Source organism: Nipponia nippon, unplaced genomic scaffold (assembly GCF_047370975.1).
Source record: "Nipponia nippon isolate SJK-2023a ecotype South Korea unplaced genomic scaffold, ASM4737097v1 scaffold_6, whole genome shotgun sequence".
NCBI lineage: Eukaryota > Metazoa > Chordata > Aves > Pelecaniformes > Threskiornithidae > Nipponia > Nipponia nippon.
In genome coordinates this window covers 77,022,518-77,049,025 of record NW_028262380.1, presented here as the reverse complement: position 1 = coordinate 77,049,025, position 26,508 = coordinate 77,022,518, and the positions used below count along the sequence as shown (strand labels likewise).

Genomic DNA, 26,508 nt, shown 5'->3' with positions numbered 1-26,508 from the left:
AAAAGGATTGAATAATGTGACTGATGGAACAGTAGGGCCTTGTAGCCAGTGAATGTAATTCTGCATTTCCCATGAAGAAGCTAGGAGAATGTTATGCTGACCTGGGAGGTGCCCTTTATGTCTGTCAGTGCTTAATTTTTCTCTGTAGTGTTAATTAAACATTATTGACAGTGTGTCATATGAAACTGGAAGTTTAAATGGTCTGTTGTGGGCTTGTTTCCTCTCACAGGTATATAGAAGCAATGGTACATTGTGCTAGCTCTCGACACCCAGCAGCAATCGTTGATGATCTGCACTGCAAAGTTCTTCGAGATGCTGTACAGAACAGCAAAACAAGCTTCTCAGAAAATGTAAGAGAGGGAACAAGAAAAATGCACAAAGAATTGCAAGAATGTTGTTTTCTATATTTTACACAGAAAAAGTTTTTTAATTGAGTTCAGTGTTTTGAGATATAGTAGCTAAATGCTATTGATTTGGATTACATATTTATTTTTATCTTGTGCTTAGTGTATGTGCATTTTTATAATCAACTGTTATATACTGTTTTTCAGTGGCCAGAAATCTCTCTTACAGGATTGAAGTTACTGTTTTGGATGGTCTAGTCAGTAGCTGCAGTGATTTGCATGAGATCATACATTCTGTTCTTAGAAATTACCATAACTAATATTTTTATGTATTATGTTCATATCAGCAATACATCATTTATTATTTTACAGCAGTTAGGGAGAGTCTCTGTGAGGTAGAGGAAAGTTCAAACTAAGCTGTGGAAGTGCATGTGTTTTCTTTGCAGTTTATCTGATACCTTAAAAAATTAATTTAGCTTGAAAGGTGTTGTATGGTAGTTCTACAGAATTAGTTCTTCCTGTCCAAGTTAACAACTATATATTTTATAATTTCTTAGACTTCACAGTGTAACAGACACTAATTATTTACTTCATAATAAGTTGTTCTATATAACTTATATATGTAGAGCTCAAACTTTCAGCTGAAATCTGGTCATTAGAATGTTTATTGCAGAATGGCATTGCTACCCTTATGGATCTAAGCCTACCGTATCTGTAAGCGCTACAAGTCCTTATTCTAGAAATCATGGTGGTGTGCTCTAAATGAAGTCAGAATCTCTTGCTGCTTCAGTGCTAATAAACTGTCGTGTTACTCTTTAGCTTAGCAGCTCTGAGTTTCAGTGAGAATAAATTATTTTTTCCCTCCTCCAAGTTGTCTTCGAAGCAGGATATTAGAGGAACAAAAATAGACGCTACCACTACAGGAACAACAAACCAGGGACCAGCACAGACCAATCTCTCACTTAAGCAGGATAATGTGACGATTAAAGGTCTTCAGGCCAACGTTACTGTACCAAAGGTAACAACTTTTTGTTTAGCTTATTAGTAGACACGTGCCTCACAAATTACCCTCGTTTTGCATCCCTATTAGTTCTCCAAAAGCTTAAGTGAAGCTATGCATTTGTGCTAGATAACTAATGTTTTGAACAGGATAGACTGTTTTGGAGCTGCTTGATTTTACGACGGTATGCGCGCAAGTTAAATAACAGCCACTGTAGGGATAACTGACTGTCATGTCTTTAAATTATGTTTTTACATCTTCTAGGTGTGATGGTTTTATCTTTTTTATTTTTTCATTTTACTGAGAAGTATAAGACAAGATTATGTATACATCACTAATTTCTGATGCAATGTAACATGTTTTTCTAAATTTCTTTACTCTTTGGGGGAATTTTACATATAGGTGAACCTGTGTTTACTACAAGCATCTGTTGATGAATCCCCAGGGGTTTCTTCTGGCAAAACCGTGACTCATGTTTCATTAGTAGCTTTGTGTTTCGATAGAATTGCCACGCAAGTTCGTATGAATAGGTAAGAATAATGCATATCACTATTTGTGGTTCTTTCTTATCCAGTTAGTCAAAAGACTTACAGTGGTGCCAATTCTTTGCAGTTCTGAAGAGTAGTTGAAAAAGTTGTCACAACTGAGTTAAGCAATGAAATGTGTCTTCTGTGTTTTAGAAATTAATTAATTAGAATTGCAGTTTCTTTAAGAAGTGGAGGAACCCTTCCAGAATAATTTTGGAACTTCAGTTTTAACTCTTTCTTGCTTATATGTCATGCAGGATAAAATTAAATTTTTCACTATTTTTCTACCAAAGTATATGTATCTTCTATCTTACAAAGAATTCTTTTTAACACTGCTATGCTGATGTCACTTGAAATTTTAAACAAAAATAATCAAATGAAATACGTCTATCTGAGATTTGCTTAATTGTTTTTCTTTCCTTATATTCAAAGGGGTATAGTTGAGGAGACTTCAAACAATGCAGAAACTGGGAGGAATTCTGTCACATTTGATCGTTACATCCAAACCAGTAAAATGCAGCCCCAGTCTTCTGGCTCACTGAGATCCAATGCTGGAGCAGAAAAAGGAAAAGAAATTGCTGCTAAACTGAACATCCATCGTGTTCATGGGCAACTTAGAGGGCTTGATACAACAGGTAAGCCTTTTTTTAAATGGTATAAATGACATTTTTCATAGAAGCAAGAGGTTATAGTTGGCCTCGATCTTCTAGTTTGGTTGTGGGGGTTTTTATCGACACAGATTAAAAGACACTTGAACCTGGAGTTTTACAGATACTCTAAAAAGGAGATTAGGATAGTTACTCTGAATTATTTGCTGTTACTTTACTAAAGTGCTAGATTTAAATGTAGGCAGAGTGAAAACTATCAAGAAGAACTTATAAACAATTTGTGTGGCAGATGGGTTGCATTGTAAATATTGACATGCACTGGTAAAATTTCAGGCCTGGGCTCCCTTCCTCCCAGCTGATCTCTTTTCCGCTACCATTTTTTGTCACCTGATGCAGGGAATGAATTATGCTTATTTGCTTTCTTACTACTTTCTAACAGTTTCAAGATAGGTATGATGTGCCTGTTGTACTGGCAATTTCAGCATGACAAGCTATAGATTTTTAACTATAGCAACTATAAAATTGAAAATGAGATCATCTCAATGGTCTTCCTTCTTGTTTGTCTTAAGGAAATTCCTTCAAGAGGCTATGACTCAAGTTCAGCTGCTATAACTCCTGATCCTGGAAAAGCTAACCTGGAAAAGATGACCAAAAGTAGAGGCCATTTTTGTTAAAACGGATAGAATTTTGATGGAACCTATACCAGTTAGTGCCGTGTTTTACTCTGTCCATTAAAGAATAGGAATCTTTAGGACAGTAGGAAGTGCTCTGTAAAACAAGTATGATTAAAAAAACACACAATAAACAAAACCAAACCAAACCACAAAAAAAACCACAGCTGTGCAAAGATGAGTGAGCAAAGGAAATTGGAGGAAAACAAAAGCAATAAGAGAACATTAAAATGGTTAACTCCATTTTTACCTAGTTACGGGTGGAATCTTAGCAGTAGTGTCCTGTGTTAGATACGCTGCAGACATTCAAGAAGGCCAAGTAATTTTTGAATTCTAACCAAGAAAACTTATCACCTTCTATTTAAAAGGTTTGAGAAATGTCTTTCTAGGGATCTTAGCATTTCACGTATATTTCAAAAGTGATTGCAGTTGTAAGTTGGGGGCAGAAGGTGGGATTGGAAAGGATATAAATTGACTCGGTGTAGTTCTTTTCCCCAGATGTTTGACATTTAGCTTTGTGTGTGAGTTAATAGGCAATAGTTATTATTTAAAATGTTCCTTCAGAAATGTCACTAGAAGAAAGGATTTATATTTAAGCTACATCCTAACATCAAAGAAGTCAAGGTGCCATAGTACCCTCCTGGATCTTAGACAGCAAAGATCATAATGAATTAAAAACTGCTTGAGCCTGTATTTTCTTAGGAATTAGTGAGACTTCGCGCTTTACATCTCCCCAACCCAGACATAGACATGCTTCCAACCAAGAAGCAGTCTTTGAATTAAAATTAGAACTTTATTTCGAAATATCCTTCAAGTATGCTATAGTTAATACCAAATGCATTTCTACTAAAACATATTATCCAAGAACACTGTCAGTATCACTGTCACTTGTTGCTATTAAACCTTAGGTATTTTTCAGGATTTTTTTTTTTTTTTTGGTAAAGTAATTTCAGGCCAATTGCCAGTTTCAGATAAAAGTCTGAAGAGCTTGTTTGTACATGTCTTTGAAACCATGACTCTGCAAAAAGATGAAGAAGGCAGATGTGTTAGGACTGGGAACGTCTCAAAGCTTTAACTTTGTGTTGCTCGGTCCATGTTTTTCCAAACTTAGAAATTACTCTGCCCATATTAACATATGAGGAGGGAGGTTTTTAGACTTTATAAACTATGCTGCTTTTTTTCTTGCTTGTACTTCAATTTTATTATTTTTCTTTCATTCTCCCCTGCTCATTGAGGAATGCTAAAGGGGCAACACTCCCAAAACCCTGTAAAATTCAGAGAGCTATTTGAAGATGTAAAGTTTTTTTCATTTTTTAACAAAGTGGTAAATACGTTTGTTTTCACAGATATTGGAACTTGTGCAATAACAGCTATTCCTTTTGGGAAATCAAAAGTTCTTTTTACTTTGGAAGAGTTGGATGAGTTTGCTTTTGTGGATGAAACAGATCAACAAGCTGTACCAGATGTAACTCGAATTGGTCCTAGTCAAGAGAAGTGGGGTTGGATAATGTTTGAGTGTGGAATTGAAAATTTAACTATAAAAGGTAAGGCTTATCTAGGCTTTGTATGATTTTGCTTTATGAAACTGCTAACAATTCTGTTTCTAGGTCTTCTAGTTTAGCAATTATGTGATTAGAAATTGCTGAATACAGGTGATACTAAATAGTACATGTCTATTGTAAAATAAATTATATTACATAGATTTTACAGTAAAGGAACTTTTAGCCACTTACAACAGCATATGAAATAATTCTATATAAACCAATTTCAGCAGTTTCTGAACTTAAAGTGAAGGTAGAAATTGATGCTTTCACTGATCGCTTAAATGACCTTGCAATTGTACCCACAGTAAGTGCCTGCATATAGGGCCAGAGTTTTGCTTTAGGGGAAGAAAGCTAGCTTGAAAAAGAAAAAAAACCCAGTGTGTATGTATTTTCTGTCACCCAAGTTATTCTTTTCAGGAAATAGTGTTTAAAAACAGTCTTCATGTGTGTACTCTTCGTCTGCTTGGAACAAACTATCAAGCTCTACAACTAGCTCTTGAATTGTTCTATAAAAATTGTGGTGATAAATTGTTGTATAAAATGATAATGCACCTTGTTTAACCAAAATCATATGCATTTCTCCTCTTAAGGGCATATCTTTTCAATGGGACGTAACTTATAGAAGTTTATGCATGGCAAACATTTACAGTCTTGGTGTGTGTGCTTTTATAGGAGGAAGACAATCTGGAGCAGTACTGTATAATACGTTTGGAGTCATGGGTAAATCAAGAGATACAGAGAGAGGTGGATTGCTTGCATCAAATAACTCTTCAGATTCTCCAACTGGTAGTGGTTATAATACTGATGTGTCTGACGATAACCTTCCTTGTGATAGAATAAGTCCCTCTTCAGATATTAATGGAAATTCAGTGTCAGATGAGCAGGTATGTACATACTATGTAGAAATGATTGGTCTTGGGTTGTTTTTTTGAAAGTGATGAATATTCATAAGAAGAAATCGATAGTTTAACAGCTGTCTTGTTGTGCCAACTGAATTCATGCTGTCTGCTTGCACACTAAACTTCCAGCTTTTTGCAAGGTCTCTTGGTATTGTCTTGGAGGAGTTGGTGGACAGCATTAGGTTATTTTCTAACTGCATATGAAACTATTTCTTATGAACAGTGCACAGTATGGTATATTAGTGCCTTTCAGTGTAATCATTTTGGAAAACAATTTCACTTTTGACTCCGTGTTTCCTTTTTTAAGGATGAAGGTGTTGAATCTGATGATCTGAAAAAAGATATACCCTTGATGCCTCCTCCCCCTGACTCTTGCAGCATGAAGCTAACAATCAAAGAAATTTGGTTTAGTTTTGCAGCCCCTACCAATGTGCGCTCTCCAGCCCATATATTTTCAAGGTATAATTTTACCTGATTTAAAAGAAAGAAAATGACAATTCTGCTGTGTTAAATTGCAGTTGTATTTGGTAGATTCTGAATGTAATTTCAATAATTTTTAAGCTTCTCTGGAAATGAAAATTTTGGATTTTACGTATATCATGGTATCTCTTGCTTCAATGTTTTATTGCCATAATTTATATGGAAGCGTTGCTAGAAAATTTTTAGTTAGGTACGTTTAAAGGAAGAAAAGAACCAACAAAAAACTTTCAGTGAGAGTGAAATGTATGAAGGAGAAAGGCAGGGGAGGGTATTTGTTTTGAGCAGGAGAGATGCTAGAGAAGAGAACCACTCAGTGCTTTTGATATTCAGCCTGATGCTTAACCCATGACCTTACTGCCATTGCATTGCCATTACAAAGTTCAAGATAAATCTTTCCAAGATAGCTTTTCATATTGTGTTTGTAGAACAATTCAAATATTCTTCTCTGTCAGTAGTTTAAGCTCAGTAAATAGCTATAAATTAGAAAATACTCTTTGTGGTTTTCCAAATATTCTTGCCTCAGCCCTTCAGCAAAAGTCCTTCATGATGTATTGTGTAACAGTTAATGTGGGATTCAGTCAGCGACGAGAATTTCAGACTGTATGATTTCAGTAGGGAATACAAATGGGAAAAAGGATGGAATCATGAGTGTGAGCATGTAAAACAAAACCTGCCTTAAGTACTTTTCGCCAATTTTCATTTTCTGGGCAATAAGTCTGTGTTTGTTACTTTGTAACATTGTTCTGTCACATTCCACCTATTTGAATGTCATTCATAATAGCATTAGAAAATCTTGCTAATTGCTGCTGCAGAACGTGAATACCTAATTCTTTTTATTTTTCTCAATAGGCAGCTGAACCTCCTGAGTACTGCAACGCCTGCAGTTGGTGCTTGGCTTGTTCCCATTGATCAAGTGAAATCGTCATTAAATAAACTAGAAACTGAAGGAACCCTGCGAATCTGTGCTGTTATGGGTTGCATTATGACCGAAGCTTTAGAGGTAAGTGACCTTTATAAAATCAATAGGCATATCAGAACAGAGCAGTGTAATATGTATTTGTTTGGGATTCTGGATATTTTCACTGACAAACTTACAGCACCTCTTATGAACCTTTACTTCCAGAACTGGTCACAAGAACTCACTACCTGTGCTTTTTGTACAGAATCTAAATTTCAGTGGAAAAAAAATTCAGCTTCTTACAGGAGCGCATGTCTGGGTAAAATAACTGGGGATTCTGCCTTTTGAAAGGGAAGAGTAAGAAGTATGGCTGTAGCGTCTGGTATATTTTATGAAATACGAAAGTGTGTTGTAATTATGAAATATTCAGGGTACCTTTCGGGAGAAAATGTGAATTTCTGTGTTCCTGCAGTGTATTGAATCATTGTGTTTATTGGACCCGCTTGTTAGCAGAAGGGAGGACAAGCATAGTGAGGGTGAAACATTCTAGCAAGAAATGCAAAATAGACAATTTTTTTCTTGAAAACTAGAATTAGTTGAGCTTTTATGACAAATTGGGTGTTACTGTGATTTGCTAAGGAGCTTTCTTGTGCGTAGGCAGTTTTCTGCTGTTCGTTTACTTAGCACCACCTAGTGGGAAGATTTTGAGGTGATACCTGTTGTTGAGATCCTGTCTTGCACTGCAAGATTGACAAGCTTAGTGTCAGGCCAGTTTTCTGCTGTAGTCAAAAATCATCCTTTGCAGCAGTCTCTTATTGCTACCTCCTTTCCTATTTCTTTTCCTACCGTTTTTCTAGCATTAAACCAAATTAGAGAAGTGCCTGGTTTTTCTTTAACTCGGAATAAACAGTTCCTTTGAAAATCTCAGCTAGCTGTGCGTATACGTCTATTAGTCCAGAGGAAACTTTGTAAAGTCTGCGATTTCAATCCAGCCTTCTGTTTTATTATGTCATATAAATAAATAAGCACGAAGTATGATTTTTCACATACCACTATTTAAAATAAGGTAGGTATCCACATGGCAAATCTTTGTTGCAGAAGATCAAAATGGGGTTATGAGTTTGTGATATCATAGGTGAAATCCTGTAGTTCATGCGCATGTTCTGTTTGCAAGTATGTTCATATGTGAAAAATTGTTACATTTTGATCTAGAATAAAAGCGTGCACTTTCCTCTGAGAAGCAAGTACAACAGGCTTACCAAAGTGGCTCGTTTCTTGCAAGAAAACCCTTCTTGTTTACTGTGTAATATATTGCACCATTACCTTCATCAAGCAAATTACTCCATTATTGAGGATGCCACCATGGTGAGTTACCCTGTAAAAATGGAAATAACTCTAACTGTGTTAGTTTCAAATGTACCAATTCTTATGTCTTAAATTAGGTAACAGTTTAAGGAAAGTTAACAAACAAGAAAATATAACCCATACTTGTATATATCCTTAAATTGATAAATAGGTATGGCTTCTCTCATTTCATTTTCTTTCAGATCTGCTGTTCTTGTTGTGGCCTGTGTATATGCATAATTTCTGTCGAGCTATTTCATTAGTAAATACATGAGAAATCATAAACCAAGAAGGCATGTCTTTAAAATTGTTAATGGCCTTTTTATCAGATTTCTTTTTTTTTAAAGATAACAGCAAAGTAGTAAAAATTTGCATCCGTAGTTTTAAAATTGAATAAATCTCAATTATTAAAGCAAGTGCATGCACTGATTAGCTTATTCCAAATTTTCTCCTTCAGAACTAGTTCTCATGTCTTTTAGAAATACTAGGATAATGCAGACAGCTTAAGAAGAGAGCTAGAACTGTAGAAACTTTAAGGCTTAAGAATTTAATCTTTTTCTTGGTGGCTTTAGAATGTAAATGTCTGGATTGTAGTGGTAAATAATTGTTTGAACAAACATATTAGGCATAAGGAGGAGTGTTTCTTCTTGATTTTGTGTCATTTTCATAATCCAATTCCACAGCTGTCAGATTTAAACACTATGTTTTTCAACATAGCTGAGAGCCCAGTGATCAGAAATAGCACAATTTGTGGCAGAAATAGCACTGTTTGATTTGTGGTCAAAATAAGTAGCCTCTTTTTTTTATCTTTAGCACAATTCAGTGATGTAATCAAAACAATCCCTGTTTTTTTGCCTCAAATTTATGTTTTTAAAATACTGCTTGCCAACAATGGAAGAAACCTCATCTTTTTAACTTCAGTTCTGTTTCTACAGTCAATCTGGTGCTGTTGTGAATTTTAGTCCGTAGTTCAGAGCCTTATAGCTACTTAAGTACGTTTAGTTTGATATTTAATAAACCTGTTTTCTGTTGTTTATTTTTGGCCCCTTGGGCTAGATCCTCAGGTCATGTAAATGAATGTATTTACTGTGTTCAATGAAGTTACAATTTTTATCTGTTAGCACTATGGCTTTTTATATCTGCATGGATGTTGTGGTGCCAGCATGTCTCTGTCGTAAGCCTCTTGAGCACAAAGATTTAAGGGAGTTCTGACTCTTTTTTTTTTTTTTCTCAGTTTACTTTAAAATGCTGTGACATGCATTTTGGATTTTTGTTTTTCTTTTTTTTAAGAGTGATGGCCTTCCTGCCTTAGTAACCTTAAAGAAAGGTCTAGTTGCCTTAGCAAGGCAATGGATGAAGTTCATTGTGGTGACCCCAGCTTTTAAAGGAGTCAGCTTACACAGACCAGCTCAGCCAGTGAAATTGCAGACAAATGCCTGCCACGAGCACGAGGATGGACTTGGATTAGACAACGGAGGGGGTCTTCAGAGTGACACAAGTGCTGATGGAGCAGAGTTTGAATTTGATGCAGGTATTTGTGTTCTTCTTTCTCCATAAAAATTCATAGGGACAAGTAGCTCCTCTCAGAGCATATGTATCTTCTTTAGTTGTAATGCTTGAATACATTATATTCTTCTTTTTTAGAATCATTAAGCTGCTTTGTTAGAATCATCTTCATTTTGAAGCAGCTGCTGATAATTATAGCATTATAATAATTCTTACTTATTTGGGGAAAAACAAAGGAGACTTTTGTCTTTTCACATGGTTTGTCTTGTTATTTACTGCACAAAATACATCAACTTAATTATTTGCTGGCTTGCAATTAGGATTTTGTTGTGCAGCTTCTGACCTTAGTTAAGAATTGTACCATGCAATTCTGTGAATTCTCCCAGGTATAGCTTCAAACCTACCTTCTTATTTGTTATTTGTGAGGACATATTTTAATTAAAAAAATCTTTTACTACTTCATATGTGGTAGATTTCTGTTGCCAGCTTACACATTGCTGATTTAACATAAACTACTGATTTAGCTTTGTATTTGATACAGAGCTGACTTAAGTAAGAACCACAGAAAGGAAGGGCATAAATAAATACACATTGTTGGGGCACTCTTTTTTGCAGTCTTGAGTTGACTTAGGTTTTTGTGTTTGTAGCATCTATATACAGTGTTACTGTTCTCAGAAATACAGTGTTTGTTTTTCGTTTCTCAAGTAAGAATTATGTGACACTGAGTTAAAAATAATTTAAAAAAATCAGGAGGAGACTCTGCTTTTGGTTAAAAGACAGGCAGCAGTTATCAGCTTAAAGACAGCAAAACCAAAGATGCTTGTGTGTGAAACTGGTATGTAATCATACAGTATGACAGCAGTTTTTGCCCCCTCCTCTGAAATATCTGCTTTGCTTGAGCAGAAACAGACTATTAGAACCAGTGAACTATTTTAATTTTTTTTGCCCTGTGTATATTCTTCTATTTTTCACCATGAATTTTGGAAGTGGCAATTTTGCTGCCTTGTATGGATTTACTTATAGATGGAATTCATGGAAATGTAAGCGTCCTAATTCAAAAAATGATCAGCCATGCCAGAGTCAGCAAAAGAAAGTGAAATTTGGCATCTTCCTTTTGATCTGTAGCACAGAGCAACAGTTGTATGACATTAGAAGGACAAAAAGATTTGTACTTGGATTATTAAACAAAATCCAGTAGGGCCATGTCTGAGGTTTTCTTATTTGTCTTAAAATTCCCTTGAATTCCCTAGACAGCTGTGTGTAGGTGTGTGTCAGAATTTGGAAGTTCATGACTGCTTGTAAATAAATGTACCTAATGTACCTAATAATAGATAATCTTGTTTCCCCATATATATATATATAAATGAGAAAAATTATTTGCTTGGTTCCAGCTACTGTCAGTGAGCATACAATGCTCCTAGAAGGAACAGCTAATCGCCCTCCACCTGCTGGTGGCTCTTCTGGGCCTGTAACTGGTGCTGAGATCATGAGGAAATTATCCAAGACTCACACTCACAGTGATTCTGTTCTGAAAATAAAGGTAAGTTTTTAGTGCCATGCATGAGGGGAAAGTGGTGTGTAGCTGGCCTTTTTAGAAGCAATTCTGCAGACTGCAGATGAATAAATGCTTGTCTAAAATGTAACTATAACTATCTATAACTGTAACACATGGAAGGTATGCCCCTTACCTTATAAAAGTAATGCTCGATCAGTTGGCCTATATTCTACGTGTTTATTGTTTTTCTTGCCAATTAACTTCAGAGCCATGCTTAAAAACAATAGATATGTGCATGGTTTAAGGACGTACATTAACTTTTCTGGCTCTTAATCTATGCATGGTAGGAAAAATCAGGATTTAGCTATCATTATACAAATCATAAGATTGACAAAGCTCTTCAATAACTTGTATTAAAATTACTGTCGGGGTTTTTTTTATTCCACAAGTTGTTCAGAGAACTGCAAGATTTTATTTTTATCTCTACTTTCTAACAGAAAGAGTCTGTGAATGTGTTTTTTGGGGGGGTTTGTTTTGTTTTGGGTTTGTGTGTTGGTTTTGGGTTTTTTGTTTGCTTAGGGTTTTTTGGTGTGGTTTTGGTTGTCGTTTGTTTTTAAGTCATTTGTTGTCTTTTATATGTTGGTTAGGCAGCTTGGTGGCTTGTACTGATTCCTTTTCAGCTGTGTTTTTTCACAGAATGATTGAGGTTGAAAGGGACCTCTGTAGGTCATCTTGTCCAACTCCCCAACCAGCAGGGCCACGTAGAGCCAGTTGCCCAGGGTTATGTCCAGATGACTTTTGAATATCTCCAAGGATGGAGACTCTATAACCTGTGACAGTGCTCAGTCACCTTCATGGTAAAATAGTGTTTCCTGATGTTCAGGAGGAAACTCCTGCGTTTGAGTTTTTGCCCATTGCCTCTGGTCCTGTCACTGGGCACCACTGAGAAGGGCCTGGCTCCGTTATCTTTGCATCCTCCCTTCAGGTATTTACATACATTAATGAGGTCCCCCCTGAGCCTTCTCTTCCCTAGGTTGAACAGTCCCAGCTCTCTCAGCCTTTCTGTATATGAGAGATGTTCTGGTCCCTTAATCATCTTAGTGGCCCTTTGTTGGACTCTCTCCAGTGTTTCCCTCTTGTGCTGGGAAGCCTGGTGGTCTTGCATGGTTTAGGGTTAAGTGGCCTAGATGCTTTGCTTAAAAGCACATCTGGCTTTTCTTCAGTTTTGAGGCCAGAGAACCTGTTTAATAGTTTTAAGCCTTTGGGTGGACCAGGAGCCTTCTTTTTGGTGCTAGAAGTCCCCAACTTCCATTCTTCACCTTCCCCAGAGGCTGCACTTACCATTATACTAGGGATGGAAGGGATTTGGTCTTTAGACGAAGACCAAATACAAATGAGGCTTATATTCAGTGGTATGTACTGTTCCTTCTGCAAACTTGCTTTAGGTGAATTCTACATACCTGCAATTCCATTTGTTACTTGCTTGGCTTTTTAAACTGTTTTTACAGATAAAATTATTTTAATACTTGAGAATTCAGTAGCACCTTTATGCACAATACTTGTGTGGCATATGACCTGCCCCAAGTGAAGTGCCACTTGTCCAAAAGTTTGCAGGAATGAGAATCTTGTAGTTATTGTGTTCTGATCTTATATTCAGACCAAATGTCGCTTCCTTTTTGCAGTTTATGCAGTACTTCATTAGTTTCTTTGTTTTCTCCACAAGGGTATACATCCGTATCATTCCTTAAGTTACACTAGTGGAGATACAGCTACAGATTCACCAGTGCACGTTGGCCGTTCTGGAATGGCAGTCAAAGAAAGTCCAAGAAAAGAGAGTCTGCTCAGCTATCTTACTGGGAGTTTCCCTAGCCTGCATAATCTTTTGGAAGGGACTCCTCAAAGAAGTACAACGGCAGTTAAAAGTAGTTCTTTAACAAGAACAGGTATGATGTAGCATAAGTAAGCTAAAGGGATGGGAAGGGAGGACTGATTTTATTTTAATGATGTAGAAGAGGTATTATATTTTCACTATGATATGAGTTATCATTTCTGTTTAAGATCTTGCCTCTCCCCTCTCTCCCACCAAATAAGAATTATATTTTTTAATAGCAGTTCCTAGACATCACTGCACCATACCATTTCCTAGAAGCAAACAGTGAGTACATCAGGTTGGGAAAAGAAATGACAACTAACAAAAATACAATATTTTCCTTTTACTTAGCCTTACTCCTTTTTGAGTATAATACATAATTACTTAAGTGAGTCTTTTGAATGAATAACGAAATGATCCTTCTGTATTTGTCATTTTTTTTCTTGACCTTGTAAGTAGCTCAAAAAGTGGACTACACTAACGTTCTAGTAACTTTGTGTATAATAATTTGCATATTTTTAGTAATGGTCTTTTGAACAAATGTGTTTTGTAGAAGTTTGAAGTACATACATTGAAATGTTTATGTTCCATTTTATTGTTCAGAGTGCATTGTTATAATTTGTATAAAGAAAAACAGGTCAGTTTCATACTGCATTTTCTCTAAAACCTCTCTCCTTTGCTGTCAGGGAATGAAATGTTATTCAGAAAAAAAGGTATTTTGGTTTCTTAATGACTCCTTTCCTCTAATTGATGGTAGAGATGAACAAATGCAAAGACACTTGTAGTGCAACATCCATTAGTGTCATAGTATAACTTTTGTGGTAGCACCTGTAGTACTGCTTGACACATAATTTACTGGAATAAACCTTGAGGATTAGGCTTATTTTAATAGTAAATATGTATTGTCAGTAAAAATATGCTGTGTTGCTGGGTATTGCTGACTTACAGCTTCTGATTTATCTGTATAGGAAATACTGTGGCCACAGACATGTTATCTGAACATCCTTTGCTGTCTGAACCATCTTCTGTGAGTTTCTATAACTGGATGTCCAATGCTGTGGGCAACAGAGGAAGTGTAGTACAAGAAAGTCCGGCCACCAAATCTGGCCACAATAGCCTTCCAACAGGTATTGCTAATTACAGCTGATTGAAGAGATTATTCTGGGTTGGCTGTTCCTGTGTTGACCACATTCTTTCTGAAAGTAACTGAGCAAGTGATTGAAGTTCAACAGATGTAAATATAACTTGTGGGACTTCCCAGCAAACTGGAAAATGAACAAATGTGATTTAAGCAAAACTGTTGTTTTATTTCCCTCACCCTGCGTCCAGAAATTTAGCTTTTTTTTGGAATTGTAAATGTAGCTTCCAAAGCCATGTGTAGCTGCAAAAAGCTAAGCCATAAAATAATCCTTATTTGCAGAGTTCCCTGGATTTTGTTAGTTACTTTTAATCTAATTTGCATATGGTGGTTTTGTAATGAAGATTTTGTACATTGGAATCCGTGCTCTTTCTCAGTTCAATTTTGAGACTAAACATAAACATCTCTTCTGAGTAAGGTTCTTCTTCAGGGATGGGAAGTGGTCGGCTGGTGTAAGGGAATGGAGAAAAGAAAATATACATTACTGAGAGTCTTAAGTGTATTAAAGAAACAGTTATGTAACAACTTATTGCAGCTTATTATTCTTGTAAGCCTGTCATTGTTCATAATCCTCAAATGTGTGTATCTTGAAATTTTCATTTTCACTAACACTAAATTTGATTGTTTCTTCTATTAACAGTCTTTCAGCTGTAATGTATTAATCATAGGCAATAATAGGTTGTTTTAATTCGTTTTTAGTATTGAACAAATAGGCTGATCCTACCAAACATCTTTGTGCTGTACATATTGCTTAACTGGTGTGGCTCCTGTGTAAACTGGAATGTGTTTCTCTGCAGAAAGAACCGTAGGGTAGAAGTAGAACTTTCAAAACTTTATCCCCCGCCCCGGAAAAAGCTGTATTTTTTTTTTTCCTACTGAAATTATAATAGTTTGTTCACAAGCTCACATTCCTGAAATTAAGACTTAGTGATTTTAACTCGGACACGGATCTATCCAAACCATTTTTCTGTGGAGGCGTGTAGTTGTGGCTCTCTGATAAATGCTGTAAGCTTGAGTTATGAAGAGTTGGGATTAATTTACACTGTCAGAGCAACTCTGTCTCATGGAGGTTGAGTCCAGTCCAGACTCAAGATGCAGGCGATTCAGCATCGCTCTGTCCTTGTGCTGCAAGTCTGATTGTTTGTGAATAGAGCAACTGCAGAGAAGTGGCTGTCCATAATAATTTTTATGAAGAGCATGTTTGGCTAGAGACTAATTTATAGAGATCTAATTGGTGGATCTTGCATTGGGACTAACAAAATCCAGAAGCTTATAGCACACTGAAAGCTAAAAGCAAGTATCTGCAACTGTGGATAATCTTTACTTTTTGTTGATGGTATAGCCTACTCAGCCTATAAACTATTTCACTTTAAACAGGAGTTAAGTACCCTATAGAATGCAATACAGACAAAAGGCCTTGGGAAGGAGAGCAAAAAGAAGGAAATATTTTTGTGCTTTCCAAATATGAGTTGGACTATCTCTATTTATTACCTGTTTCAGCAGTATCAGACTGTTTCTTTATCCTGAATGCCACTTCTGTGAGGTTATAGATCTGACTAGGACTCTGACTTATGTGTATGGCATGTGTTTCTATATAACTAACCTGGCTGAATTAATAGAGTTGGTGGTGTTAAAATTTTCTGTGGTGTTAGTGTTCCATGGGTATTTATTTTTTAGGTGTGGCACCCAATCTTCCTACAATACCCTCTGCTTCAGACTTCAACACAGTTTTATCTAGTGACCAGAACACCCTGGATGGCACACACTCGCAGCACAGCACCAGTCAGGATGACATTGCAGGTGTCGAAGAGGGTAACCAGGGGTTTCCTGCTGTCCAGCTAGCAGATGCACAGGTAGGGGTGGTTTGCTGATGTGTTTTGAAGTTCTGTAGGGAAAAACTAGTTATTACTTCAAAAAAAAAAATATCTTACAATGATAACATCCTGGTTTTGTACATGTTTCTTATGCATTCCTATTCAAAGATGAAAGGCTCAAGAAACCTCTGAGGGTGTCCCATAACAAACTTTGTGAATGGTGATTAATAGAGCATTGTTTTATAACTTCAGAGAACATATTGGAGCATTTATGAGATTAATGTAGTTCTCCCGAGTACTTTTTACTGATGGGAACATGCATAAACCTTGCTCCCATAGCTAAACATGCAATGCTAGCTTGCTGTTAGTCAGTCTTTTTACTCAAAAAGTCCATAAAGCTTCTCCTTTTTATCCCCCTTCTTTCTGTTTTACAGCACTGTCAATAAAACTTAAAAATCTTCGATGTTATGTAGCTGACATTGTAAATATTGTAGATCAACAAATGATGGAGCAAGAATATAGGAATAATCCAGACAATAAGTAGTAAATCAGTGGGTTTTGTTTTGTAGGTTGTTTTCAAACCTCTTCTAAGTTACACAGGAATTCAGTCTCAGGATGCAATGCCACTCTGCTACAGAATGTACTTTGGGGAGTACCTTTCGTTCTCAGGAACTCTGGACTGCCTAAGAGCAGATATTGTTGATTCAGATACAGCAAAGGAAAGAAAAAGCAAGCGAGCTCGAAGGTATGCTGTGAGATATTTTAAAATATGCATATTGGTTAAAGAACAGAAATTACATTTTTCACGTGAAGACATAGAATTCCAAAGCACTTCCATAGAATAAGGAGCAGTCCTTTATTCTTTTAATCGTATCTGTTTCGTTTTCCTGTCAGAATGTATATATTTTTTTTAATCTTCCGAAGGAATGGTTTGGAAACTTGAGGTTAAATCTCAGCCACTTTTGAAAATTGGAGATTGGGGAAGGGAGAGCTGGTTGGAATAATAGTGGGGGAAACTTGAGAGGCTCTTAAATGCTGTTTTGTAATTAATCCTGTACATGAGGTGTAAATGCTGAATCTTCCCCCTGCTGATTTTGGGCAAAGCTTTAGGTTATGATGGAAAGATTGCACGCCAAACTAAGTGTACATAGAACTGAATGATTACTATGTTAGTAGCACGCAGTATGAAAGTATAAAAGTTCATTTTTTAATATTTAGAACTATGGTAAGAAGATGATATCCTAAGGGAAATAAAAGGTTGGATTCAGTAAATAAGATGTACTGCTGTGTAAAAAAGTATTTGACTACCGTAAGAAGAAACTAAGTAGTAACTTGTACTTTTTCTTTCCTTAGGCAAGGAGCTGTCAATCTTCCTCCTCTTGAATTCAAACCAGCTTTGATGTTAGAAACTTTCAGTATTAGTGCTGTTGTAATGGAGAAATCCATGTGCACACCTCATAACTCCACCAATGCCCTTTCTTTTCATGACTTGAATAAACGCTATTATAATACTTTTCACTGTAATTTCACAATTTCTTGCCAGTCCATAAGCCAGCACGTAGATATGGCACTGGTTCGTCTGATTCATCAGTTCAGTACAATGATTGATGATATCAAAGCCACGCAGACGGACATTAAACTTAGCAGATACACAGCTGGATCAGCCTCTCCGACACCTACTTTTAAAACCCGCAAACACAGAGACTTCCGCTCTTCTGATTTCAGCCGAAGCTCTCGAGGAAGTCTTAATGGAGGTAACAGAGTGAACAACACCAAGAGCAAACGAACAAACAATGAGAACAATAAAAAAGAGTCTCGAAACAAGAATTCCTTGGGAAGGTCAGAAAGAAGAACTTCTAAAGTGTCCAGGAAAGGTTCAAAAGATGTAGTTGACCACATGACTATTCATATGGATGACTCCGACTCTATTACCGTGTCAGAACAGAGCGAACCTTCTGCCGAGTGCTGGCAAAATATGTATAAATTATTGAACTTCTATTCACTCATTTCTGATCCAACCGGGATTTTGGAAAAGTCTTCTGAAACGTTCGGGCCAACAGGTAAACTCATTCAGGTATCCAAATAATGAAGACCATGCTCTTGCTTAAGTATATTCTTCTAAAGCGTGATCATAAGGCGGTTTTTGAAAGTTGCCCACTGCATCTAAAGTGCATCAGAGGGGCAAGTGGTGAGGACTCGGGGGGAGCTTGTAATTAGTTCACCAAGATGGTGTACAAGAGAAAAAAATTATGTTCCTGGCTTTATAGTATGCTTTGATTCTTTCAATCCTAGACTTAGTCAAAGACGTGTTAACGGATTAGTTATAAATTCAGTCCCTTGATATTCTTGTGCAGCTTTGTTAATTTGGATTTGCACTGGCTGTGGGACTGTGTTAAGTTAACTTTTCTGGTTAATTGTGTACAGAGTAGATTGAGTTTGTTCCTCCCTAGGTGCTATTTTGTGTTGAAGTGGCTAATGGAAATGCTGTATATTATTCTGTGAAAATATATAAGCACATACATAAGCAGTCTTGAGGGAGATCATTTCTGCCCTGGGAATGACTGAGTAAAAAAATCATCTGTGAACCTAGCTTTGAGAGAAGAAAAGGTGAAGTACTGATTTTGGTAAAGTCCAGCAAAGATTAGATGTTTGGGCCAGAATTTCACCCAAAGCTTTGAGATCTGGGGTGATCATTGCTCTCTATTTCCAATGTATTTTAGCACAGCAGAGTAAATTTGAGAGCTGACGTAGCATAATTCTTTTTGTTAGTGAACTTAGGTTGCTGTAAATATGCAGGGGATGGTATAGTTACTAGTTAGGCATATTTTCTTTGGAGTTCTTTTAACTAAAGAATGAAAAGCTGGGAAAGCGTCAAATGAGAGCTTCTGTTAAACAGAGGGCAGTATCTTTCATGCACAGAATATCGTATCCGCAGGTATGATACCCATGTAAAATGTAAATTTTCTTATATTGTTTTTATGCTCCGAGTGTTGAAAACTTGCTCATCCAAAACTAAATTACAAGAACCTTTGGCTGTGAAATGATCAAAAAAGAAACAGGACAATTGGAAACTGTCAGAGCATTTTTATTGTATAACAATAAAATCACATAAATATCAATATTTATATAACATACATAAGAATATATCTATGAATAATAATGAAATTACATCACTCATTATTGTCCCCATTGTGTCTTGGATTTGGTTCAGTTGCAATGTTATTAGAGTGGAATAAGGAAGGCACAGATAATTTGCCTAAAGAGTTCGCTTGATGTGCAAGATACATGACCCTTGGTTTCAAATACAACTGTAACTCAGATATGGCAAGGATTTCTCGTAAAGTATCCTTCAGTAACTCCTTTGTGTTTTTGTAGGTGTTCGAAGCCCTACTGAACCTGCCTGTAGAGTGGTGTTTGAGAATGAACAGGATAATGGCAGAGACACGCAGAGGAAGCGCAGCCTGGTGACTTCGGAGCCACAGCATGTGACTCTCATAGTCTTTGGAATAGGCATGGTGAACCGAACCCACCTGGAGGCAGACATTGGCGGTCTAACAATGGAATCTGAACTGAAGAGAATCCATGGCAGTTTCACCCTGAAAGAAAAAATGAAAGGTGGGATAAGCTAAAATGTGCTCTATAATTAAATTCAGTGGCAGCTTCACATGTTTATGTGTGTGCGCATACCGATGCCAATGCGTATGTATGTGCATGTGTAATAAGTTTTGTTTGTAAATAGAGGTACATTATGTCTGTGTGTGGATCGTATAATAACATTCAACAAGTTCTTTTAAAAACTATTACTGGGATGCTGAAGTATTTTAGAAGGCTGCAAGATTTTCAGAAAATGCTGTGAAGGAAATTCTTTTATAAGTTAGTCACTCCTTTCACTTTCAAAAGCTTTCTTTTTGTCACAATTTAAATTTGATATTACTTAATGTGACTACTAAACCTGTAATTTTGCAATTATTTTCCTGCTACTATATTTTTGGAAACAGTAGGCATATCTGGATGTATTTTACTGAATGAAATGCTGTTAAGTATCTTTTTTCTTAAAGATGTACTACATCAAAAGATGACCGAGACATGTGCCACTGCTCACATAGGAGGTGTCAATATCGTCCTGCTGGAGGGAATTACCCCAAATATCCAGTAAGTACGAAGCCTGACAATTTGAACTTGTTCAGGTGCAGAGAAGTGGTATCAGTTGTGTGACAGTGAAGGTATGTAGCTTAATATGGTGAAAGAATTGCTGATATGTCTTTAGGTAGAATCTGTGAAGTCATAGAGTTTGGTGGCAACCATGCAGCTGTTGAAGAATTGGGCTTGAGTTTGGCTTGTAAAGCTAATTGCATGTGCCTGTTGACAGGAGGCTTTTCTATGAAAGGCATATCTGAGTAAACTGAGAAGGAATACGGTGAACGTTTTAGTAGGTTTCAGTCTAGGGCACCAAATCACACAAGTCTTACATAGTTATACGAATATGAATTCTCCTATTCCTTTCTATGTCTAGTAAAAGGTATTAGTAAGGTCAGAACTGATTGTAGGATCGCAGTGTAAATGGGTAAGTGACCTGACTGAAAAATCGTAGGTGACAGGTCCTCTTGTAAAAAGAAAGAAATTAAATTTCATGTAATCAGAGCTTTCTGCACTGATTTTATCCCATGTGGTGTACGTATAGAAACTTTATCACATCGTGTGTATCGTTTCTCTTATGCTTCTAATTACTTTTTGAACCTTATAGGTTCCACTAAACCATAAAAGTTTTTTAGGGAGTATTTAACCTACTGATGCTGATTATTCCCATTTAAGATCTATATTGTTTCTTTAATAGATATCTTTTGGAAATCCCACAATGCATGATTCTTTGTTATTTTTACGGTTCTAATATCCATTCTCCACCCTTTATATAACTGACACAAATTGGCAGGGGTGGGGGGAGAGAATCACTTTTTGTGCATGAACATCTTGAATGACTTGCTCAGCATCCACATTGTTGTGGTTTTGTTTTTTGTTTGGTGTTTTTGTTTGTTTGTTTTTTGGCCAGGTTCACAAACTCAAAAAGGGCACGCATTATTTTTCTTTGTTTCTAGCTGAACTTCTTTCTGTTTTGAGTTGCAAAACAGTTGAACTACAACTCTTTGTAACATAGATCACCCTCACGCAGTTTGAGTGTTAGCTGGGTAACCCTCAGTATGTGATCTGGTTTTAGAATATTAATGTTGTAGAAAAGGGGCTAAATAATGTGACTTGAGTCTCTCTCTCCTTTTAATTCCTGTTTAGTTTGGAAGATGCTACATAGAACTTAAAACATACAGAATTTTATTAATGTCCCCAGCTAAATTGCTTCCAATAAGCCTGTTTCAGAGTGATAAATAAAAGTTCTAACCTGACAGCCATGCAGGGTTTCTGAAGGCAGCTGAGGTTCTTCATGTCTGTTCTACGTCATAATCTTACTGATTTTCCACCCGGGAAGGGTACAAAAGGAAAGGGGGGAAATAATGGTAAATCTTTAACAACAACAGCAACAAACCCTAATAAAACCAAAACCTTCAACGTGGTAGATTTGAAAGTAAGTGTCATATTGTGGGTTACAAGTAATTAACTGACTAATTTTGCATGAATGTTTATTCTTTATTTGCTTTGTTTTTGTTTTTCTTGCTTACTCTTCAATCTTCATCTGTAGACTGGAGGATTTTCCTACATCTCCTACAAGCACAGCCAAACAAGAGTTTCTGTATGTCATATTATTATGTTTAATAGTCTTGCAATTAACTCTGTGTTGTGTAGCTAATGGCTGCATTTCTACTGTGTGTGATTGTGTAGGCAGATGTTGCTTGAATACATTTTAGTTTAACACCTAATATTTACCTAGCTAAGCTTTTAATGTAGCCTGCTAAATATCTGTCAAAAAAAGCCCTTGTAAATGTTAACTATCTAGTTTTAGGGGCAGATATTACACTATACGGTCACTACTGTAATGCTAGAATGGTTTCACTGGCTGTTAAGTTCCCTACATCTGCTTCTATGCTTATTTTAATGAGGTGAAATAATGCTGATAAATGTAAAGGAACAGACAGGTTAGATTTGCTTTGAACTTGGTAAGGAACTGCTGTGCTTGGAGTGTTAGGACCTGTTGTGATTTCAGCATGAATAGGACCATTCCTTTTGTCTTTATTTACCTCTGTGCTGGGTTTAATTACTAGCCATGCTGACCAGGTTATGCTAACACAAAATGTTTTCCTTAAAACTATGCCTGTGCAGCTACTGCTAATGAAGGTGACCCTCTTCATGTCCCCCAGATCCATACGTGTGAATGTAGGTCTTTTTCTCTCACAAACGATGCAGTGCTTTCTTTCTAGTTGCTTTCTTCCTGATGCTAAAGTCCAGAGGGTCTCACTGCAGTAGTGGTCAAGGTGGGAAATGGTACACTGGCAGCCTAGAAGCCCTCTTACACAATGACCCTGCAGTACTCTGAAAAGAAAAGTTATGCAGCCAAAAATTGTGAGGTGCTCTTCCCCCCCCCCCCCGCCCCCGTTTTTTTTCCTCCCTTTTTTTTTTTTTTTCCCCAAAACAGTATTCAGACCATGGGTTTTTCAGTTTTTCTGCTGCTTTAGACCACCAGTGCATATCTTCTAGAAAGACTTAGTACAGCTGCTGTTTGTTACAGCATTGGTGTATATTCAGTGTTGTGATAATACAGGATTAACTTTGAAATGTCCTTATAAATGGTAGCTCTGGAAGGAGAGGTGATGGACTGTAAAACTGCAAGTGATGTATAGAAAATATTCAGGTTTTTGTTCCTTTTTCTCTGGTAGCAACATTAAACCAGCAAAAGAAAGTACTTTTTTGCATAGTCTGTCACTGAACAGTTGAATTTGTTGCTGTATGATGTGGTCAACAAAAGCATAAATGATTAAAAGGATTGGACAAATCCATGTAGGATAGGTCTGGTGGTGAGTCATGAACACAATACAGCCTCTGGCTCAAAAAGTAAACCCCTGATGGCTGGAATTAAGGGAAGGGTCACTTTATTTATGCCCCAAGTATCTGCTACTGCCCGAATTTTCATCTGACTCAGTGTGGTAGTTTCTGTGTGTGTTAATGGGCCTCCTGCTGATGTTTTTCCCCCCGTTTTAGTAACATTCTCAAAAATCTGTTAGGTTGAGTGGTAGCCTTGTAGCCAGTTCTCTAGAGGAAAAAAGACTTTGTTCACAAGTTGGTCTGGAGAGTGATTATTTATGGAATTGATGCAAGAACACAGAATTACTTCTGAATGCATTACTGGTATATAACTTAAATATCGATTAATGATTTTAATAATATTCAACCAGATCTGTTACAGGCATACCACTGTAGGTAAGCAAACTGCAGATACATAATGTGCAGTGCTCATTCCAAATAAATGTATAGCCACACAGTTGTTCTGCATCTCATTCCGTCATGGAAGTAGGCTTTTTGTAGACCAGACAAGTGACAGTGAAATTCATTTGTTGCATGAAAAATGGAAATACCTTAGCAGAGAAGCACAGTTAATCTTGCTGAAATCTGATTCTCCTGTGACAGCTACATTGGTGTAATTTTTTTTTTAATTAAGGAAGTGCTTAAAATGGTATGAATTCACATGTTCAGAATTGATTGTAAATTCAGTACAGACTTTAACTCAAACTACATTTACTTTTAACTTCTACACCATGATAGGTTAAGACTAGACTGTCTGGTACAGGTCAGGAAGACATCTTGCAACTTCCTTTAAGTTGAAAGTTGTTCTTGTGATGCTTGAATAGCTAACTTAGTGGTATTTTGTGTTATAGATGGGCGAAAAAAATGTATTCTTGAATGGCTTCACAATAGTTCAGTCAGAATGGTAGCAGGAAGAGAGTTAGAAAATAAGCAAACATCAACAGAGAAATAATTGTGGTTTTTCCTTTAAAGGCGTGGATTAAAACAAGTCTGCCCTTTTCTTAAGTCATGTTTATTTGTATAATGTTTTTCTGAAAGTACTTGTAAATTAAGATTTGTTTCCTCTCTCACATTTGTGTAAATACTTCAAATATTTTGAAATCATTTCCACTTGACAGTCTACCCTAAAATATTAATCCATAACTGGTTTAGGTCGCTTGTAGCTCTTGCATAGCTGTGAAAATCTGAAAATGCTTCTAGAGCTTCAGTAAATTAATCTGCTGTTGATAAACCTGTGGTTGCATTACAGTGCTGTGTATTTCTTCATTATAAGCAGAAGGATGATGTCTTTTTTGTATTTCCACACCTGGGATGCTTTGGGCTAGCTGATATTTTAACATCAGAATAAGGAGCCCTGTGTTAGGGCTTCACAGAAGAAACATTACTTAGGGAGTAGAATTCATAGATTATCGTAGCTTTCACCATGAAACCAAACTGTCTACAGAATGACTTAAACCATGATACAAAAGGTATTTAAGTTATGCTCCTTAAAACTTAGTGTTTGAGAAAATTTCATTGAATGTTGCAATTTTGCAGTCTTTTTCAGACGTTTTAACTAATGTACTGCATCTTCACAACTATATGTCTTTGAGGCTGTAATATTCTGTGCTGGCTACGTAATACACTTCCATTGGGTAACCCTCCAGTAATTGACCTTAGATGAGAAATGTTATCGTGTTGCCCCATGTGTCTTTTTTAATAGGAGCTTAGTGAATTCTGATATGTCAAAATTTTATTCTGACATCAAAAACTGTCAGCTTTGTGCAGTTGTATTTTTATCTTGGCTAACCATGGTGAACCATATCCTCCTTAATATTAAAATAAAGTTTAGACTTCCTATTTTGGAATAGTATGTGTCAATTAAATGTCAGTTATTAGTTCGCAAACCCATTTATCACTTGCTATGTATTTATTGCTAAGTGAGTATTTCCTCTGTTGACCTTTTCGGATGCTAAAATCAGATTTTACTAAGTCGTCTTATGAAAAGGATGATTCAAGATTACTCCTGAAAAGGAGTTGAAATGGAAGGCTCCTAGTTGTTTCCATGTGTGAAAATTTGTCTGTGTATGTGCAGCCTAGAGTGTATAAACTCAAATGGTCTTACATTATGCAAGAATAACAGTTTAACAGGTATTTTTGCAATGCATGACTTGTAGTTCTCTTAAATGTAGTGTAGTTGTTTGTGGCATGTAGTGCATCTGTGTGTGTAAAGTGAAAGAAAAAGGAATGTGTATGTAGTTCATAAACAAAATCACTTATATGAATACTTTAAAATTCAGCTAACACTTAAAACCCCATTTTAACATAAAACTGTAACTGTTTTGAAAGACGTGCAAATAAATCCTATTTCCTTTTCTGTTAGAACTGTCGTGAAATGCAGTATTGCCAAATCCCAGGCCCTGTATAGTGCCCAGAGAGGGCTGAAAACAAACAACGCTGCTGTGGTCAAAGTTGGAGCCATCAGCATCAACATTCCTCAGCACCCTGCCACGCTGCACAGCATGATGGTGCGCAGTTCTCACCAGCTCTCCAAGCAGATTTCAGATCTCATCAGGCAACCGTCAACTGCGTAAGTGCTGCTTGCATGGCACTTCTGAATGCTGCTGGTTGCCATCCGTTTGTGGGCTTGTGCTACTTTGAACGTATGTGGGAGAATCAGGCTAGTCATGTATCATGTTATTCTAACAAAAAGTATTTTCTGATATTTGTCTTGGTAAATAGGCCCCAGCCTACCAAAGAAGATGTTGCGACTCCTTTGCCCTCTGAAAAGACTCCAACAAGTATTAATCAAACACCTGTTGAAACAAATGAATTTCCACAGCTGCCAGAAGGCTTAGAAAAGAAGCCTATAGTTCTTAAATTCAGTGCCATGATAGATGGTATAGCTATTGGAGCAGCACTCTTGCCCTCACTAAAGGCAGAATATAAGATGGGAAGAATGAGGAGTCACGGAATGACAGGTAACAGTTCTCTGAAACTTCAAAAATGTTACGGCTTTTTAGTTTGGCCTTGCTGGAAGCATCCAAGAGGACTCGATATTTCTACTGAATTACAGCTAGAGCTTTGAGTCTGTTGCTATCGGCTTATTTTTTTTGAATGTGGACTTCAATCAGATGGGGCCATACAGAGAATTTACACTGTTGTTGTTATACACAATTGTCAGAGGCAGAGTATAAGAGCAGATGAAGACATGTATACATTCATATATAGCTTCCTCCTAGGAAGCTTCCCTCTGACTGCTAAAATCAGTTTGATCCTTGATTAATTAAATTCTGATTCGTAAAGCTACTTGAGAATACTTTTATAGGACCTCGGTACAGATGAGGTGGCTTGTATGACTCCCTTCTCCATCTAATTACAGTGAAGTTTTCATTTTCTTTAAAAATTAAGAAAACCCAGAATCGCAT

The 26,508-nt window shown here is 36.7% G+C and overlaps 1 protein-coding gene across 14 annotated transcripts in view; it reads left to right on the top strand.

Moving 5' to 3' along the window:
* Nucleotides 1–26,508, top strand: part of BLTP1 (bridge-like lipid transfer protein family member 1) — a 125,301-nt gene that overhangs the window by 57,082 nt on the left and 41,711 nt on the right. For 12 of the 14 annotated variants that reach the window (XR_015699502.1, XR_015699503.1, XM_087735667.1 and 9 more), the window contains 21 exons: nucleotides 230–350; nucleotides 1,216–1,362; nucleotides 1,747–1,874; nucleotides 2,304–2,506; nucleotides 4,497–4,694; nucleotides 5,367–5,578; nucleotides 5,901–6,052; nucleotides 6,923–7,073; nucleotides 8,184–8,336; nucleotides 9,606–9,846; nucleotides 11,213–11,361; nucleotides 13,040–13,259; nucleotides 14,155–14,313; nucleotides 16,002–16,177; nucleotides 16,708–16,883; nucleotides 17,492–18,198; nucleotides 19,514–19,753; nucleotides 20,197–20,290; nucleotides 21,825–21,875; nucleotides 25,464–25,670; nucleotides 25,823–26,061. Coding sequence is in view for 12 of the 14 variants with exons in the window: in XM_087735667.1 (XP_087591793.1) it covers nucleotides 230–350; nucleotides 1,216–1,362; nucleotides 1,747–1,874; nucleotides 2,304–2,506; nucleotides 4,497–4,694; nucleotides 5,367–5,578; nucleotides 5,901–6,052; nucleotides 6,923–7,073; nucleotides 8,184–8,336; nucleotides 9,606–9,846; nucleotides 11,213–11,361; nucleotides 13,040–13,259; nucleotides 14,155–14,313; nucleotides 16,002–16,177; nucleotides 16,708–16,883; nucleotides 17,492–18,198; nucleotides 19,514–19,753; nucleotides 20,197–20,290; nucleotides 21,825–21,875; nucleotides 25,464–25,670; nucleotides 25,823–26,061 (4,124 nt within the window). In the remaining 2 variants the exon portion in view is untranslated. The remainder of the gene's footprint in view (nucleotides 1–229; nucleotides 351–1,215; nucleotides 1,363–1,746; nucleotides 1,875–2,303; nucleotides 2,507–4,496; nucleotides 4,695–5,366; nucleotides 5,579–5,900; nucleotides 6,053–6,922; nucleotides 7,074–8,183; nucleotides 8,337–9,605; nucleotides 9,847–11,212; nucleotides 11,362–13,039; nucleotides 13,260–14,154; nucleotides 14,314–16,001; nucleotides 16,178–16,707; nucleotides 16,884–17,491; nucleotides 18,199–19,513; nucleotides 19,754–20,196; nucleotides 20,291–21,824; nucleotides 21,876–25,463; nucleotides 25,671–25,822; nucleotides 26,062–26,508) is intronic. The other 2 variants (XM_087735664.1, XM_087735665.1) reach the window with 2 other exon arrangements.